This window comes from Xenopus tropicalis, chromosome 2, assembly GCF_000004195.4.
Source record: "Xenopus tropicalis strain Nigerian chromosome 2, UCB_Xtro_10.0, whole genome shotgun sequence".
Classification (NCBI taxonomy): Eukaryota; Metazoa; Chordata; class Amphibia; order Anura; family Pipidae; genus Xenopus; species Xenopus tropicalis.
In genome coordinates this window covers 7,436,249-7,456,495 of record NC_030678.2, presented here as the reverse complement: position 1 = coordinate 7,456,495, position 20,247 = coordinate 7,436,249, and the positions used below count along the sequence as shown (strand labels likewise).

Sequence of the window (20,247 nt, the reverse complement as noted above, 5' to 3'; positions counted from 1 at the left end):
ACCAGAGCCAGCACAAGTGTACAAACATTTATGACATTTTTTTTTTTTATAAAAATGTAAAAAACATTTAAAGGAGAACTTTTTTCCAATAGCTGCCAGACATAATTCAGTAGTTTTACATTAACTGCAGTGTAATTGCATAATGGAGAGCTCCATAAATTCCCAGTATATGTAGGATAGCACATAACATTTAGGGCATATTTATTAAAATGTGAGTTTAGAACTTAAAGAGGGTTGGTCACCTTTGAGTTAACTTTCAGTATGATGTAGAGAGTGATATTCTGAGGCAATTTGCAATTGGTCTTGAAAAAACTATGAAAAACAAATTATGAAGACTAATAGAAATGTTGCTTGGAACTGGCCTTTCTATAAGATACAAAAAGCTAACATAACATCCCCTTTAATAAATAAAAACTCGCCCATGTTCTGTTTATGCCTATGGGAATTTTAGAAGCATATTTATCAAATGGTGAGTTCTAATGTTCACACACTGATAAATACGCTTCTAAAAATCCCATAGGAATGAATAGAATGTGGGTGAGTTTTTATGCATTAAGCTCTAAACTCACATTTTGGTAAATCTGCCCCTTCATATAGCACCAAACAGTCTGAAGGCAGCAGTGCGTTACTTTAGCACACAATACAAGAGAGGGACCAGTGATGTTATATTTTGCTTACAAATAGCAATGAAAATTATAACTAAACCACAGTTTTGGGAAGGAGAGCTATGGCAGTGTATGTTCTTATCATTGGAATCAAAATACAAACAACAACCCATGTTCCTGATACTGGTGCCTCAGAGACACGGTATCAGTCACATAAAATGAAAAAACAAAAGTACTCAGGGGAACTTGCTTTCAGGGCCAGCCTTAGGCCAACTGGACCCAATAGAGCCCCGCACCAGTGGGAATGAGCACATAAAACTGTCCTGCCCACCCCCAACAATGATTGCCCGCTGTTTGTGTTTAATGTCCCACAACACACAAGTGGTCACTGCATTCATACTGCTATTCCAGGGTACCCACTGTCAGTCACGGAGAATAGTGTGCCAGGGGGGACAATATTCCCTGTCTCACACTGTATGAAGTATGTTTGGTGTGTCAGTGCCCAGTGCTTGGGGGCCACATGAAATGTTGGGGGCCAATGGAACAAGAGAAAGAGAGGTGAAAAGGCAGGGTTACACCATTAGCCGCAGAGCAAAAGGCAGGGACTATTTCCCCCCAGCCCTGGAACCCTGTGCCAGCTGGCAACACCTTGTGTAGGGGCCCCGCAAAAATGGTCCCAATTGGGCCCCACAGTTTATAAGACCAGCCCGGATTGTCTTTTGCCATTTAACCTTTAACTCACATAAATTCAGTGTAAAACAACTCTTTTCTAACTACTAAAACAAAACACAAACAGAGTTTAAAAAAAAAAAAATTCTATCCTATCAGTGCAACTATTAACTGGGTAGTTCAACGTGAAGGCCACTGTAAGTCCAAGATGTATATCTTCGGGTCTTCTAATCCACTAACTGATGTCTTCTACACTGGAGTCAGGGTCACGTGCCCTAGGGAGACACAAGGAAAGAACTTATACTGATATAAGCTAGAACTCAGTTCTGCAGGGACATTGGGTGTTTAGTGGCTCTGGATGAGGCAGATGGAGCACAACAAAAGATGAAGTATAAGGAAAATGGAAGATGAAGAGGAACTTGGGATGAATAACCAGTGCTGGAAGGATCATAGGGTGATGGGGGAGAATTAACACAGATTGCAGAATCTTATAGGCTTATAATCACCATACATAGTCATAGAAGTGCATTGGAGAATGGCTCCACTGGCCCCCCTGTCGTGTCCCCCTAACTCTGATGAAGGTGAGGGCCCACCCTGTGAGTCAATATGTTGGTTATCCCTGAAACCACAGGAGAATGACAGTAAGATCCATGTTTTTATCAGTTACCTGGGTATGACCTAAGGGGGCCAAATCAAATGTTTGAACACAAATATGAGCTTAAATATCAATGGCAGCGCTCAAAGGCAGGCAAACAAAAAATAAATTAAAAATGCTAATAAATATTTATAAAAAGGTCCCAAAGTTAAATAATTCCAGGATCATAAACTAAGTCCTTCAGCAGCTAGTATATCAACCTCCCAAAGTGTAGTAATTAACGGAAGGCGCTGCCACTTCAATGGAAAGTCAAATCTATAAACAGAAGCAAAGAGAAGGGTGCGCTCTATAGTGTAGGAAAAGTGAAATATTTTATTAAAAAGATAAATGATTGCACTTACATTATTATGTTATAAAAGCTCACTCAGAGCACTAAGTGCGTTTCGTCCTGGCAGGACTTCCTCGGGGGCACAAAGTTGTGAAAGCTGCACACTTACTTGCCTCTGTCTCTCTCCTTCTCTCCCCTCTTTCAGGCGCTGCTTCCGCTTCTGTTTGTGCAAATATACAGTGTCATTTATACTGTTGTTTTATGTATGTATATACACATATGCACGGATATGGAGGGGTGTTTACATGCGTGTGTGTATGTGGAACAATTATTTTATTTTATTAATGACTCTAGCTAATTATATTATATATGATGTTTTATTATTGTATGTGGGCTTGCATCTTGCATTGGACATAGTACATGGCCCCACTTCCATTTGTGCACGCTGGATTGGCGTCCTTTTGAAGCTATTTAAACATGGAAATCTCTAATGTAAATGTGCAAGCTTTCACAACTTTGTGCCCCTGAGGAAGTGCAGGTAAGGACGAAACGCGTTGGGCTTAGCACTCTGTAACACAATTTGAGAGAGTGCTCCCTTCTCTTTGCCTCTACAAATAGGAGCCTGACTAGAAAAGGTCTGAAGACCACTGCTGCAGGGATCAGCCTGGTGTATCATGGGGAAGAAACAAGGTAAGATTTATAGAATCATTGTAGCCTCGGTTATCATACAGACCGGTGTATCATATACACAAAATCTTAAGGATGGCATACACGTCGCTGCAATGTCCCGCAGACGCCCGAAGTTTCCTCTGAAGACAACTTCGGGCGACTGCGGGACATCGCAGCGACGTGTATGCCATCCCACCAGTGATTTACATTCTAGTCGGTGGGTTGGCGTTGTGGGGAGATTAGTTGCCCATGACAACGAAGATTTGTTGCGGGGCGACTAATCTCCCCGTGTAGCATTGCCCTTAGTGTAGAGAAGCTGAACAAACAAGCAGATATAAGCGCCGAAAAGTAGGTCCCTGGCTTTACACTGGGTATTTTTAAAATTCTGTGAAAATGACCTCTCTGGTACCTTAAGGGTGAAGACACATTGAGCTACTAGTAGCAGCTACTTTTTCACAGCTACTACACACCAGAAAATACCATTCCATAGACAATACTTAGAACTGCCTCTGCTAAAACACAGGAAGAGACAGTAAGAGACAGTAAGGGCTGTGGCAGACGGGAAGACTAGTCACCCACGACAAATCTCCCTTGTCGCGGGCGATTAATCTCCCCAAAATGCCATCCCACCGGGATGTATATAAATCGCCGGTGGGATGGCATACGCGGCGCAATCGTGGAAGTTGCCTTGAGAGGAAACTCCCTGTCTGCCACAGCCCTAATGAGTACACGTCAAGTAGCTGCTACTGGTAGCTCTGTGGGTCTTCACCCTAACTAGTCAAAGTCATCAGCACTAAATCTAGGACAGTGGGGTTCAGTCAGTGGGGTTACAATAACTATATACAAACAGAATATAACTGAATAAGCCTATTAAACAATGGGCTTTGAATTCAACAGAAATTAGGCAAAGGCCTCCCATTTAGGGGGTGGCCGGCCACTGGGTAAATACCCACCTCATCACTAAAGCAGCCATGTGCATTATCAAAGTTTGTGTATCTATATAAACATGTACCATACACTGGCAAATATTGGGGTGCAGAAGACAACAGTAAACATAGGTTTGTATGAACCCATTATTGCTCTCACCCTCCTCCTCCAAGGAGCAGTCAGGCAGAACCTAGTGTACTCTCCTTTCTTTTTAGGCAGTCTGATTACTGTTCGATGGAGGAGGAGGGTGAGAGCAATAATGTATTTATACAAACTAACAGCTGCTCATCCGTAACACTCAAATTTCCTCCCCCCTTTTATATTTGCCTCTATTTTCCCACTTTTCCAATCTTTGCCCCATGAGAGGGGCAAACAGACAACAGGTGGCCAGTCAGGATCCACGTCTGCAAGGCCCTCCTACTGGGCCCACTTGGACCAAAGGTGTGCCCACTATTGCTCTCTGCACTCACCTCTGTACTGACAGTGTTGCATTGCCTGCATCGTCAGTTGGTGCTTCTGCATGATCCTCCCCGCAACAGCCTAATCTCTGTATGTGCCGCAATATTGGGGTACAGTTGCTTCGAAAGCGCAAGCAGCACTCAGAGTTCCTGGGATGAGACATATATGGAAAATGTCAAAAAATGTAATTAATGTTTTGCAAACAGTAACGGTGAAATGCACAGCACATGAATATGCCTAAAAATCCTATATATTTTACATACCGAGCTTAATGCACCAGTCTAAAGGTTCAGCATCTCTGTATTTATATATATATATATATATATATATATATATATATATATATATATATATATATATATATATATATATATATATATATATATATATATATATATATATATATATATATATAGGAACAAGAACAACACTCAGAGAAAGGTTTAGTATAATATATATATATTAAACAACTAAAATACAAGGGATAATGCTCAATTGAATTTCACAGTTTAGCAAACAGTCTAATGAGCTGCTGTATCACAAAGCGTTGTACTCCAGCTGGACCTTTACTAATAAGTGAGTGACAGATCTTAGACTTCCCATCTGTGGGTAGCGCTATTGCGCTTAAGCTTAGTAAGGGCAACGTAACATGTTAGCGGTGATGTCATCAATGCCAGCCGCACTGATTACGAGGGGGATGGGCACTTACCCCACATTATAGGATTGTATAAAAGGGGCCCTAAAGGGTCCATACTGTAAATACTCTTGAGAAAGCGTACTGTCAGTACGCGAAACGCGTCGAGTTTTCTGAGAGCCTACATATTATCTACACTTTGTAAGTAGATTCTTTTATTTGGTTACCTTTTAAATAAACGATTTGCTCTATATGCCACTTTCTCTCCTATTTTGTGCCTATATGTGAGGAGACGGCTGCAAGCTGATCTGGGATATCTTTATTGCCTACTCAATACTGCCATCTGGTGAGCATAAAGTATTATAGCACGTGGTGATACACAAAGAAAACCAGCCTTTCACGTATTCACTCTGGGACTTGGTTTCTTTATTACTTGACTCTTCATTTGTTTCAACAGTATTACACTATTATTTGTTTTGTGTTCTTCTTCACATGCGCTCCTGCCATAATTCTCTACGTAAGATATAATTACCCCTTATTGGGGCAGAACAGTCCTATTGGGTTTATTTAATGGTTAAATGATTCCCTTTTCTCTGTAATAATAAAACAGTACCTGTACTTGATGCCAACTAAGATATAATTACCCCTTATTGGGGGCAGAACAGCCCTATTGGGTTTATTTAATGGTTAAATGATTCCCTTTTCTCTGTAATAATAAAACAGTACCTGTACTTCTAGTATAAATAAATTTAAAGCAACTGGACTTGTTTAGTAATCATTGAAGACGTTTCACTACTCATCCGAGCAGCTTCTTCAGTTCAACTGACTGGTATGGGAAGTCCTCAGCATATATACTCTTCCACTAATCCAATCACAATGGCACTATGTAACTCTTCAGGAAGGTGACATCTGAAACTCACAGAGGTGTGAATGCTGTGGAGTTACTTTGAAAGGATTACCCAAGTATCATGCAACTCTTCAAACAGGTGTTACTTGTTAGCATGATTTGCATGATACTTGGGTAATCCTTTCAAAGTAACTCCACAGCATTCACACCTCTGTGAGTTTCAGATGTCACCTTCCTGAAGAGTTACATAGTGCCATTGTGATTGGATTAGTGGAAGAGTATATATGCTGAGGACTTCCCATACCAGTCAGTTGAACTGAAGAAGCTGCTCGGATGAGTAGTGAAACGTCTTCAATGATTACTAAACAAGTCCAGTTGCTTTAAATTTATTTATACTAGATATACCATGACCTGGATGAATGAAAATCTTCATAGACAGTACCTGTACTTGATCCCAACTAAGATATAATTACCCCTTATTGGGGGCAGAACAATCCTATTGGGTTTATTTAATGGTTAAATGATTCCCTTTTCTCTGTAATAATAAAACAGTACCTGTACTTGATGCCAACTAAGATATAATTACCCCTTATTGGGGCAGAACAGCCCTATTGGGTTTATTTCATGGTTAAATGATTCCCTTTTCTCTGTAATAATAAAACAGTACCTGTACTTGATCCCAACTAAGATATAATTACCCCTTATTGGGGGCAGAACAGCCCTATTGGGTTTATTTCATGGTTAAATGATTCCCTTTTCTCGGTAATAATAAAACAGTACCTGTACTTGATCCCAACTAAGATATAATTACCCCTTATTGGGGCAGAACAGCCCTATTGGGTTTATTTAATGTTTAAATGATTTTTGTAAACTTAAAGCATGGAGATCCAAACTACGGAAAGATCCCTTATCCAGAGGACCCCAGATCCCATACCTGGCTTGCTTGTGCCCAGTACCGGCTGTCTCCCTGCTGCCCCCTGCCGCTATGGGTTCCGACACTAATCCGAGTTATTTATTGGGCTGTTTTCCTGGGACCCTCTTTGTTTTCCGATTAAAATCGTTACTTTATGTCTTTATATGTTCTTTTAAATCCAAATATTTTATTTATGCTCTTATGAAATAACTGATTTATGGAATTCGTGTTTAGTAGGCGAGACAGCCCGGGTGTAAGTGACCGTACCTGTAACGCTCCCTCTTTTTATTCCTGTAGTGTATAACAGCGACGTAAATATTGATCAATAAACTCGGAATCAGGAGGATCAGCGGGATATAATGCACATTACATGTACCTGGCACTGGAAGGGAAGAATGGAAGCAATGTTATATACACAGAATCCAGAGACAGCGAACTGTTGGATCAGGGGCTATCCTGCTGCCCTACAGCCGTCTGATTCTGCAACTATATTTGTGTTATAGGTTCTGCCCAGAAACAAAAAGGCAGGGCATTTTAAAGGGGTAGTTCCCCGTTAAGTTTAACTTTTAATACGTTATAGAATGGTAAATTCTAAGCAACTTTTCATTTGGTCTTCATTATTTATTTGTTGTAGTTTTGGAAGTATTTGCCCTCTTCTTCTAACTCCACACAGCTTTCAAATGGGGGTCACTGACCCCGGCAGCCAAACCCTATTGCTCTGTGAGGCTCCAGTTTTATTGTTATTGTTACTTTTTATTCTTTATTATTCTATTCAGTCCCTCTCCTATTCATATACCAGTCTCTCATTCAAACCACTCCCTGGTTGCTATGGTAATTTGGATCCTAGCAACCAGATAGCTGCTGATACGCCAAACTAAAGAGCTGCTAAACAAAAATTTAAACAATTAAAAAACTACAAATAATAAAAAATGAAGAATTTAACAACCCCTTTGGCTCTGGATGAACCTGACTCTAGAGTGTTACTGTGAAACAGACAGAGCAGGGATGGAGGTGAATAATAAACCATGACTGTAAAGCAGAGGGATATTAAAGGTCCAGCTTTAGAGAAAAGTACAAGAAAAGTGCCAAAGGAATGATTCGTGCAAAGCAGAACATCGGCACCAGTACTTTGTATGGCCTGGTGGGTCCTTCTAGATCCACCTCAATGGCCTTTGGTTTGCTGGTGTAGTAAAGTAAAGGCGGCTATACACGGGCCGATTGTAGCTGCCGATATCGGTCCCTTAGACAGATTCGGCAGCTTATCGGCCCGTGTATGGGCACTAACGATGGCCCTGCCCGACTGATATCTGGCCTAAATTCGGCCAGATTTAAATCGGGCAGGTTTGAATTTTAGTCGGATCTGGGACCGCATTGGCTTGTTGATGCGGTCCCCGAACCAACGGATGCCTATACCCGTCGTTATAATTCAATCATTTGGCCCCAGGGCCAAACGACCGAATTAGCCCGATATCGCCCATCCATAGGTGGGGATATCGGGAGAAGATCCACTTGCTTGGCGTCCTCGCCAAGCGAGCGGATCTAAAGGTCCCCATAGACGGGCAGATTGTAGCTGCCAATATCAGTCCCTTAGACTGATTCGGCAGCTAATCGGCCCGTGTAGGGGCACAAATAACGGGCCTGCCCGACCGATATCTGCCCGGCAATCGGCCAGATATTGATCGGCAGGTTAAAAAATTAAGTTGGGCCAAACCCCAGGGCCAAACGATCAAATTAGCCTAAATTCCCCTGATATTGCCCACCCATAGGTGGGGATATCGGGAGAGGATCCAGGAGAGGACCTCGCAAGCGAGCAGATCTTCACATGTATGGCTACCTTAAGGCTTGGGTATTCAGCCAAACCCAAAAAACAATGGAGATGGTGACAGAGCAGATTACCTGTGACTGTTTGCACGTAGATATATCCAGATGAATATCCAACTTCATTTCCAGCTACACAAGCATAGTATCCCTTCCAGGTATTGGCACTGAGCAGTCGCGTGGCCCCCAGTTCCTCTGCTTCATTATCAGGCAGATCCCTGTGAGTTAAAGCACAATGAATTCCCTATGGCCCAAATGGCACTCGGTTTCCTATGAGCCACAAACTGCAATGTTGTTAGGAATAAAATAATACAATAGGGGGCTGACTTCTGGGGTTCCTGACTCAGTGGCCCTTGGGCAGGTGAAGGGGCGGAGCAGCAGGCAGCACAGTAGTTTGTTAGTGAATTATTTAAAGCAGAGAGTTGGAAGCAGGTAGAGGAGCCGAATGCAAGCTATCACCATCTGTTGTCTCCATATGTCCCATGTACTGCCTGCTGTGCTCCTTTGTAATCCAATGCTGCTGCCCCTCCCATGTTTTTCTGCCACTCACTGCCTTCCCTGTCTCTATGGGGCCCATTTACTATAGTGTGTAAGCCAACATGTTGCCCACAGCAACCAATAAGCAATTAGATTTTATCAGTCACCTTCAAGTTAGAAATCAAAAGCAAAGACCTGATTGGTTGCTGTAGGCAACATCACTGTGATGTTGGCTTACACACTATAATAAATATGCCCCTATAACTTTCCAGTTGCCCCTTCTTTTCCCCTTCCTGCTGTTACTGCCTTCTACACATAAATCCCATAAATGTATATAATGTTTATTATTTATTAAAACCCAATAAAAACGAGAACGTAAAACTAGAAGCTTGTGAGATCCTGTAGAAGCCTCGCTCTAGGGCAGGGGGCCCAAAATTTTTAAGAGAGGGGCCAGTTCATGGTCCCTCAGCCTGTTGGGAGCTTCCCGCTCCCCCTTCCTGCTCCCTTCCACCCCCCTGTCCCTCCACCCTCCCTCTCCAAGCTCTCCACTCTCCACTGAGTCTGCTCTCTTCCAGCTCCCCCCTCCCACTCTCCGCTGAGTCCTCTCTCTGCCAGCTCTGTCCATCCTCCCTTTCCCAGCTCCCCCAGGTAAATTACCCTGGGGGGCCATAGTTTGAGGATCCCTGCTCAAGGGCAAAAGCTACCAGTGGTGTAACAATAGAGAAAACAGACCACGCGGTCTTGGGGGGCCCTGTACCCACTGCATCTTATGTTGTTGCAGGGCCCCCTTCTTCTACCCGCTCTCTTGTGACCCCCATCCTGCTCGTCTATAAAACCCAGCCCGCTCTTAGAGCGGGCAGGGAGCTATACGCGTTCAAGCCGGGGGACAACATAAAACGGGTGGAAGGAAGGGGGCTGGTAGGGATTGCTACTCTGTGCCGGGCCTCTCCATTTTTTTGCAGGGGGGCCCAGCCCAGAGTAGTTATACCACTGAAGACTACAGTTAACCCTATGCTTACATTTCATCCCTTTTCCATAAGAACTCAGTAGCCGGGGGGTTGCAATCCGCTCTGCATGACAGTTGGATGGTCCCATCATCCTTTGCTATGACTTTGGCCTTCACTTCTGGAGCATCTATAAAACACAATTGTAGGCAATGCCAAACATAACTCAGTTACACAATAACTGGCAGGGCATACTGCCCATAAGCAACATTCTGAAAAGGGGTTTTCATTCCCTAAAATCAAGAAAATATTTTCCTGAAACCAAATACGTTCTAGAATTTTTTTTTAATGTGTCATAAAATGAAATTCTGGGGCCACTGTCATAAAATGCTGGATAGCTATAATACCAAATAGCACATATTTGTTTGGTACGCATGGGTCACAATTACTGGTACAGGTATGGGATCCATTATCCGGAAACCTGTTATCAAGAAAGATTTGAATTACGGGAAGGTCATCTCCTATAGACTCCATTTTAAACAATTGATTCAAATTTTTTAAATGTATTCCATTTTCTCTGTAATAATAAAACAGTACCTGTACTTGATCCCAACTAAGATATAATTACCCCTTATTGGGGGCAGAACAGTCCTATTGGGTTTATTTCATGGTTAAATGATTCCCTTTTCTCTGTAATAATAAAACAGTACCTGTACTTGATCCCAACTAAGATATAATTACCCCTTATTGGGGCAGAACAGCCCTATTGGGTTTATTTAATGGTTAAATTATTCCCTTTTCTCTGTAATAATAAAACAGTACCTGTACTTGATCCCAACTAAGATATAATTACCCCTTATTGGGGCAGAACAGCCCTATTGGGTTTATTTCATGGTTAAATGATTCCCTTTTCTCTGTAATAATAAAACAGTACCTGTACTTGATCCCAACTAAGATATAATTACCCCTTATTGGGGGCAGAACAGCCCTATTGGGTTTATTTAATGGTTAAATGATTCCCTTTTCTCTGTAATAATAAAACAGTACCTGTACTTGATCCCAACTAAGATATAATTACCCCTTATTGGGGCAGAACAGCCCTATTGGGTTTATTTAATGGTTAAATTATTTTTTAGTATGGAGATGCAAATTACTGAAAAAACCCTTGAGCATTCTGGATAATAAAATAATAAAAAACAATGCAATTCTAAGCAACTTCCCAATATACACACGTTTTCACTAGTTTTAAAGGAGCACTAAACCAAACGTTACTCAGCTGTTGCTGGACTACAAATCGCAGAATAATGTAACATATAATGAAGGGTGAGGCATGCTGGGAGCTGTAGTCCAGCAACATCAGGGTTGTATTCTTGAAGCAATATTGCACAATAAAACTTTTCCTAAACTTTCCCCGATATCTCAAGGGCCAGCAGCTGCATTAAAATGCAAGAAATCCCCCAATGAGAATCCCAGCTGATGTGAGTAAATCCGGCTCCCTGTTCTCTGTTCCTGCAATTGGAGTTGGGAGCAATAAGCACAGTTTCCCAGCACTGAACAAGTCTGTCCCTTTATCCCCATGTCTGATTCCTGTGCCATATAATGACGGGAAAATGCCATCATTATCTCTATATGTAAGGTACCAGCAAGATGGCCGACACAGTGCTGGGAATCAGCATTCTCATTGGTCACTTCTCTTGCATTTATAATGAGATTTTTGGTCAGTAGAATGCTCATTGGCAGACAGATACATTCATGTATAATGAAAAGTTACTTGGCAATATAAATACTAATTAGATGTACAAGTCAGAGGATTAATGGCTTTCTTTCTATTTTTCATAAGGGCAACAGTCGTGGTTTTTCCAAAGGGCAAATCTTTCCATTTGACAGTTGTCTGATCAATTTTAATGATAATTTCTAAAGAGAGGCTGTAATACACTATGATACACAGGGGGAATAACCATGGGTTTAACTGCCACGCACAGGGTTAGCGAGAGGCTGCGAAAGATAAAGGCATGAGGGATTGAGGAGAAAGATAAGTAAATACGTTAACGAGAAACCAATGATCTCTGTAATAATAAAACAATATTTTGTACTTAATGGAAACCAATTATTAACCCGCTGGTCACCAGGTTGAAGAGCCCTGCCAACAAGTTAAATGTATTTATTGTTATACTTTGTATTTATCTATTATTATCTTAATAACCCCCTGTTTGTATTAATGTCTCCTACTGTACAGCGCTGGGTACATAAGTAGCACTTTATAAATAAAGATATACATACAAGTGCAGAATGTGCTCTGTAGTTTTGCCTGGGTTGGCTTGAAGCATGTAAGATGTTTGGGTTTGGGCTGGATGAGCCCTTTTCTAGGGGGTTGCCGTCAGGCTGAAGTTTGTCCTTGGCCCCACCCTGCCCATAACAGATGGGTTTCAGGAAAGGTGGGTTAGGGTTGGGCCAACAGGGCTCTTCCCCTTGTGCCAAATTGAGTTCTACAAATAATAGGGATGCACTGAATCCTTACAAAACCCATCAGTTAATAGAGCTTCTCCAGCAGAATCCTGCATTGTAATCTGTTTTTCCCATGGGGCTAGCCATATTCTTCATTTCCCAGGGTGCCACAGCCATGTGACCTGTGCTCTGATAAACTTCAGATTAATAGCCGGCAACAGATCTTCTTGCCCTTAACTGAAGTTCAAAATTCTTCTGAGAATCTAAGTGAAACCCACAGATACTTACAGTAAATGTGCTGAATAGTCAGAGTCTGACTCCAGCTCTCCATGGACTTCCCGTCAGACTGAGAGACGACACAGGTAACATTCCGGCCGTTGTGACCCGGGAGCGGTACTGTTACCAGCTGACTGCAGGTAGAGACCGTGCCGTTTTCATAGTTTGTAGAGTTCTCTTCTGAAATGTATCGGGCCTCACTAAAGATCCAAGTGATATTTACTGCTGGCTTGGCAGCCCAGGCGCGGCAAACTGCAATGGGCGAAGGAGAAGGTCCGGATAATACTGGTTCTGTAGGTTCCAGAGTGATTTTTGGAGGAACTGTAACAAAAACATATTTATTAGTGTTTAGCTTCCATAGTGCCAAAGGTTTATATATAATATAATAAATTACAGCGTATGAATGAGTTCAAACCCAGAACTAGATATCCGCCATTCAGAGCAGATTAACCTGAATATGGGTTTTATCATTACACACACATCTGTCTTCCTGTGGCCAACAGTTATAACGGATTTTACTTCCTGTTGCAAAAAATATACATATTTAAGTTTATCTACAAACGCCAGCAGCCCCCACAACCGGAAACATAAGGGCAGGCCAGCACCTGGATACCAAAGGATTTAAAGGAAAACTATCCCCCCAGAATGAATACTTAACTGACAGATACCTCATATTATATTAAGTGGCCTATGAAAGAATCTCCCCAAACTGGAATATATACATCAGTAAATATTGCCCTTTTACATCCTTTCCCTTGAGCCGCCATTTAGTGACGGGCTGTGTGCTCCCTCAGAGATCAGCTGACAGGAAGTGATGCAGCTCTAACTGTAACAGGAAGTAGTGTGGGAGCAAAAGGCAGAACTCTGCCCATTCATTGGCTGATGGGGCCTAGCATGTATGTGTGCCTTGGCTTGTTTGTGTGCACTGTGACTCCTATGATCCCAGGGGGCGGCCCTTAGTACTTAAAATGGCCATGTTCCATTAAGAATAATCCAGTCGAAACCTAGAAAGATATACTTGAGCTCATGTAACATTATGTGGGTTTCGTGGACTTATTGCTTTTTAGCTGCCTGTGTGATTAGGATGCTCCTTTATTAAACATACCAGACCTTGAGCCAAACACCCATACATAGTGTGAGAGATACAAGCAGTAGGAATACTGTTTGGGGGTATTTTCCACCATTGTTAAAGGTGTTAAAAATGCCGCAGTAGCTGCTGCATTTCCCACCCTAGGCTTATACTCGAGTCAATACGTTTTTCCAGTTTTCTTAGGTAAAATTAGGTACGTCGGCTTATATTCGGATCGGCTTATACTCGAGTATATACGGTACCCAGCATGAGTATGTCCTGCCAAGTTTGAGAAAATATGGAACCGTTGGTTGGCCGACCCAAAAATAAGCAGTGCAGCATACTAATACATCCTAAGTCTTAGTTCCTAAGATCCTCAGATGTAGCCCTGTAATATCAGGCTATGATATATTAGTGAATTAGGAACGCCCATCACTGGTTTTACTTCTTTTTCTCTTCTGCATAAAATCAATAGAGAAAATCTTTTAAAAAAAGAATAATCGAATCGCACATACTATTAGAAAAGTACCGTATTTTTCACCCTATAAGACGCTCTGGAATATAAGACGCACCCAATTTTAAAGGAGGAAAATCTAGAAAAAAAAGATTCTGAACCAAATACTGTAGTAAAATATTTTATATCAACTGTATAAAGTTAATTGTCTCTGGGCTCGCACATAATGAGGCTTCCCCCAGGGCCCCCCCAAGCATCCTTCAGCTTCCACCAGGGCCCCCCCAAGTATCCTTCAGCTTCCCCCAGGCCCCCCCCAAGTATCCTTCAGCTTCCCCCAGGGCCCCCCCCCCAAGTATCCTTCAGCTTCCCCAGGGCCCCCCCCCAAGTATCCTTCAGCTTCCCCCAGGGCCCCCCCCAAGTATCCTTCAGCTTCCCCCAGGGCCCCCCAAGTATCCTTCAGCTTCCCCCAGGCCCCCCTCAAGTATCCTTCAGCTTCCCCCAGGGCCTCCAAGCATCCTCCAGCTCCCCCACGGCACCCCCAGCATTCTTCAGCTTCCCCCAGGGCCCCCAAGCACCTTCCATTTCCCCCCTAACCTCCCCCCAGCGGCCTCCGGCTCCCGTGATGTCTTCCTCTCTCTGCCGCGGCTCCCAGCTGCTTCTGTGCTTTTATAAGGTTGCGCCCTGTGTGTGTGACGTCAGTACGCACGGGCGCAACCTTATAAAAGCGAGGATGTAGCAGAGAGCCGTGTATATAAGGTGGCCATACATGTTATGATCCGCTCGCTTGGTGAGGTCGCCAAGTGAGCGATCTTCTCCCGATATCCCCACCTACGGCTGGGCGATATCGGGTGAATTTAGGCTAATTCGTTCATTTGGCCCTGGGGCCAAACTATCGAATTGGAATGCCGTTAATAGGCACAGTCGGTTCGGGGACTGCATCAACGAGCCGATGCGGTCCCCGGTTAGAATACATTTTTTAACCTGCCAGATCAATATCTGCCCGATTTCAGGCCAGATGTCAGCCGGGCAGGCCTGTCATTTGTGCCCCTACATGGGCCGATAAGCTGCCGAATCAGTCTAAGGGACCCATATCGGCAGCTACAAAGGCTCTGTGACAAAGAATAAGGTGTAGGAGAGTAGTGCACTGTAAACACAGTTTATAGCGGATACTCCCAAGGAAACTGTCCCTGGTGTTTGCTGAGTAATAGAGAGTTTAGATAGTAAATTCAGATGGGGCAGGAATGATGAGAAATCTCTGGTAAGCACTGTGTAACCATGCCTGCTCTCTATAAATAAAGGATAATAATAACAAGAATGAGATAATGATGCTAAATGGATTAGTGGATTAATTCTCACCTTGGATGACCAATTTAATCTCCGCTTCCTTTGTGCCTCCGGGAAATGTGGTGAAGATACAGAGGTAGGTGCCCTGGTCGGCCAGGGTTACATTGGGAATCCGTATGGAGCCTCCCAGATCCCCATTGCCCAGAAATTTCACTCTCTGCCCAAACGGAGTCAGGTGCATGGGTTCCTCCCCTTTGCTGTAGGTCAGGAAATTCTCATTGTTGGGCGACAACTTCCTCTGCCAAGTCACTTGGGAGATAATGTCGGGGGTTTTCACTTTGCAGTTTAACTTGGCGTCCGACCCCAACTTGGCATTTACCTCTCTATCGACGATCACCGAGACTGGAAAATGGAAAAAAAAAAAATTATACATAACATATAATGACTACACCGAAGTTCTATAAACATACCATTTCACCATTTCCTAGGTGTTTGTTATATTGGATAATGATCACAAAATTAAAATTGAATATAAGCCTCTCAGCAACCTGACTCTCTACATGCAGCTTTGTGCCGGAGTCAGTAATTCTGATAACAGTTCTCGCGCATTGTCTAGACTCTAGGCAAAGGGAGCACACTCCAGCATTGTTAAGCAACGTACCCTATTGCCGAAACAATGTAGTAGAGCTGATTGTCTTTCAATGTAACCTACTGCAACACAGAGCGGCCTCTAGAGTGATTGACCCAACTGTCAAGTCAAAATCTAACTCTGACTCCTGCATAAAGAGAGAGTGTAGAGAGACAGATTAATGAGAGGGAGACAGTGAAGAGTAACTATTTCACAATTTGTACAGAAATGTTTATTGATTATACAGAGAAAGTCCCTTATTCCCATGGAGTGAAGCTTATATTCAATGTTCTCTTTTCAATTTTATATTTATCAGTTGTTGAAAGTGAGAGTTTACCCTTTAGCCCTCCTGTGTTTATTGTCATTTCTCCTTCTTCCTCACCTTAACCCACTCCCAACAGTGTAACCTTATGATTATAGGTTAGGGCAGATTTAGGATGGAGTAAGGAACATGCAGGGGGGCTGACTATGGATGTAGGACCACGGCATCCACAACTGGGGTAAGGGGGGGGGGGGGCACTTGCCCCCACTGGAATTTTGAATACCTTACAGCTCGCGGAACCAGATCGCTGTTTAAACGTCCCACATTGCCCTGCTTCTCTTCAGTTCTTCTCAGCTCCCTGCAAATCAAGATAAAAATCCAAGATGGCTGTGCATTCCACTGTGGAACGCATGGCCATCTAGGATTTTTTTCCAGGAGCCAGGTAGATAGAAAGCTCATTGACCATTTATGCAGTGATTATAATGCTGATTATCCATGTTTTGTAGCATTTATGCTGGCACATCTCAGGAAAATATGCCCCTTATTTATTTTATTTAGTGATTATACTGGCTCGTCTTAGGTTAATATGCTGATTATCCATTTTCTGTTGTAATTATACTGGCATGTCTGGGGTTAAAAACCCAATATACTATTTTATTTAGTGATTATACTGGCTCGTCTGGGGTTAATATGCTGATTATCCATTTTCTGTTGTAATTATACTGGCATGTCTGGGGTTAAAATGCCAATATACTATTTTATTTAGTGATTATACTGGCTTGTCTGGGGTTAATATGCTCGTTATCATTTCCTGTACTACGGCACAGTTTTGGTAAAATCGGGGTGGTATAAAGGGGGTGTGTTCACAGTAAGCACATAGCAAAAACAATTTTGCAGGGCTGATCATGGTTTTCATAATTTATGAACTTAAACAGCCCCCCTAGATAAATAATTATGCAAGCTGTGAGTGACTTTAGTTACTGTATCCAGGCTTAAGGCCCCCATACACGGGCCGATTATAGCTGCCGATATGGGTCCCTTGGACCAACTCGGCAGCTTATCTGCCCGTGTAGGGGCAGAAACGAGCGGCCTGGCCGACCTGAAATTGGCCAGATATCAATCGGGCAGGTTAAAAGATTCAGTCGGATTGGGGACCGCATTGGCTCGTTGATGCGGTCCCCGAACCGACTGCCCCATTGCCGCCCACATAATGCGGTCGTTTGTCCCCATAAAACGATCGGATTATTTTTTTTTCAACTTCAAGCTCCCCGATATCGCCCACCCGTAGGTGGGGATATCGGGGGAAGATCCGCTCGCTTGGCGACCTCACCAGGCGAGTGGATCTTTACGTGTATGGGGAACTTTAGTCTGGTTTTTGCTTCATGACTTTGCCCCCCCCCCCCCTTTGCTGGAAGGAATAGGGAGCCCAATAATTAAACAGCTACACACAAATAAAAATAAAGACCAATTGGAAAGCTGCTAAAACTTGGCCAATCTAAAACAACCACTTTAAAACAGTGCAAATAAGTAAAGAATGTCCCCTGGTTTGAAAAACTATTTTATTCTTTATTGGGTGTAATGTGTAACACAGGGGAAGGCGCCCCCACACGGCCGGGCTGTACCCCAAGTGCTTTGCACAAAGTCCCTTTTCCCAACCCCCAAATGGCCGAATCCGCCGCACTGTCCGGCAGCAGAACACAGTACCCAGGGGAGTTGTACCTGCGGAGGGATCCACATTAATGAGACCCCGAACTAACCAGGTGCTTTGTAGTTACACCGTAAGGCTCCGCGCCCCCAGCCAATCCCGTGTAACAAAGGCACAGACACGTGTGTGCGACTGCCCCGGGGCCCCGCTGAGTTACGCACCCCCCCCCCCCCGCTTACCTTGTGCGGACACGGACAGAGCCGATATCAGGAGTAGGGGAGTCAGTAGGGGGGCTCCCCATTCACCTTGGGGTACCGGCATAGTTACTGGGCGGGGCCAAGACGATCCCACGTTTAAGGGCGGGGCTGGGAGGGCAGAGAGTCGGTACCACTGTCTGTGATGGGAGGGGGGGCAGTACCTGGAAGTTGATATAGCGCAGCCCTGACACTGTATAGTAATAGGAATTGCCAAGCTGGGGGCCCACCTGCTATTCTTGACTGCCATGGAAGGGCTGCTACCTTTCCCTTACAAAAATGCCAACGTCCCTATAGTTTTATCTTTTTTCACTATTAACAACCTTGTGATAAAGTTTCATTTTTTATCAGCCTGACCGGTACAAATAACAGCAAGCCGATTTTGGCAGGTGTTTTCTTCTGAGGCATTCAGAGTGGCAAATGGTTTTCGGGATGGGGCAATTGTTGGGGGAGGGTAGAATAGATTTTTTAGTTGGGAATTTTTAGTGTTACTTTTCCTTTAAGTAACTTTGATTTTTTCAGACAGCATATGGCATACCCCCCAACTGTCCCGCTTTTCGCGGGACAGTCCCGGTTCTTACAGCGCATCCCGCTGTCCCGGATTGTTCAATGAATGTCCCGCATTACGGAAATGCAGAACATTTATTAAACTATCCAGGCCAGCGGGACGCGCTCCAGCTCCGTCTCTTCTTGGGCTCCTGCTCCTTATTCGGCTCCTCGTACGGCGGCGACAGGTCCTTTTATAAGGTTGCGCCCGTGCGTATGTGTGACATCATACGTACGCACGGGCGCAACCTTATAAAAGGTCCTGTCACCGCCGTACGAGGAGCCGAATAAGGAGCAGGAGCCCAAGAAGTCTATGGGGGCCGCTATGTATGGGGGCCGCTATGTATGGGGGCATTTTCTATTGGAGTTACTCACTATGGGGGCAATTGGGGGGCTCTGTGTATGGGGGGCATTGTATGGGGGGACGCTGTGTAAGGAGGGCTACTGTGTATGGGGGGACGCTGTGTAAGGAGGGCTACTGTGTATGGGGGGACGCTGTGTAAGGAGGGCTACTGTGTATGGGGGGACGCTGTGTAAGGAGGGCTACTGTGTATGGGGGGCACTGTCTATGGGGGTGCTGTCTATTGGGCCATCGTGGGCACTATTTTAACTATTTTAAAAATGGGGTGTGGCAATTGGGGCGTGGTCACAAAGTGGGCATGGTCAAAAAATTTTGTCAAGTCTTTTTGTCCCTCTTTTCATTTTTCAAATGTTGGGAGGTATGCATATGGGTGTGCATGTTGGCTGAGCCCATTTGTATGCATTGCACCGTAGGAAGCCATTCCCTTATCTTGAGTTACTTCCTTTGTCCTTAGGGCAATGGCACATAGGGTAAATCTGGGCATTTTGCTGCCCAAGTGTTTAATACCTCTGTGTGTGGATGACAAAATGCCTGGAATCTCGCATCATTGATCAGTGGCAATGGTTTGGACCCGCAGGCACGCTTGGTTAGATAATTGTCGCTCAGAAACACCGCATTCAGGGACAGCGGGAAAAATCCCGGCCCCAGGCAACTACCCCCAAACAGTGTGCCCTATGTGATTTAGCCATTTTGGTGTATAATGTTTTTTCTTTTAAATGTGCTCAGTTCAGTGTTTTTAGTTAAGTTTTAAAGATAAAATGACTTTGAGTGCCTTAAAAATGTTTTATGATGAATAAACAGAGCCATGGTTGGAAAAAGGTATTTTTTCAAATATTGAAACGGACATAGTACTGCTTTCTGCTTGTATAAAGAAAGGCATTTCTTGGTATTGCATGTAAAATGATAGCAACACCAACAAAAACTCCCCTTCCTTGCAAGCAATCTACGTAGCATAACAATGAGGATCTCAGTAAGACTAGGGCCAATTTGAGCAAGTATTAAATGCAGTGTTTGGGAAAAAAATTAGGTGTCAGTGTCGTCATTGGCAAATTACTTTTTCAGACCACAATAAACCTAATTTCCTAAAGAGGCTTTGATTGGGCAATATGATTGGTTTGGACTATAGCAGTCTATAGAA

General features: G+C 43.6%; 1 protein-coding gene across 6 annotated transcripts; it reads right to left on the bottom strand.

The window, feature by feature from the left end:
- Nucleotides 1-1,114: 1,114 nt before the first annotated feature.
- Nucleotides 1,115-18,340, bottom strand: nectin1l1 (nectin cell adhesion molecule 1 like 1). Of its 6 annotated transcripts, none has more exons than XM_031896454.1 (9): nt 18,188-18,340; nt 15,486-15,815; nt 12,619-12,927; nt 9,961-10,075; nt 8,543-8,682; nt 6,914-7,022; nt 4,264-4,401; nt 1,786-1,893; nt 1,115-1,549 (listed from the first exon to the last, which is right to left on the bottom strand). In XM_031896454.1, the coding sequence occupies exons 1-9, from the start codon at nt 18,267-18,269 to the stop codon at nt 1,510-1,512; spliced, it is 1,371 nt and encodes a 456-aa protein (XP_031752314.1). In that variant the 5' UTR covers nt 18,270-18,340; the 3' UTR covers nt 1,115-1,509. The 6 variants fall into 6 exon arrangements, with proteins under 6 accessions (XP_031752314.1, XP_031752317.1, XP_031752313.1 ...); XM_031896457.1 differs by lacking the exon at nt 1,786-1,893 and adding an exon at nt 2,367-2,417 and having other exon boundaries at nt 6,914-7,028; nt 18,188-18,339; XM_031896453.1 differs by having other exon boundaries at nt 6,914-7,028; nt 18,188-18,339.
- Between the last annotated feature and the right edge of the window lie 1,907 nt (nt 18,341-20,247).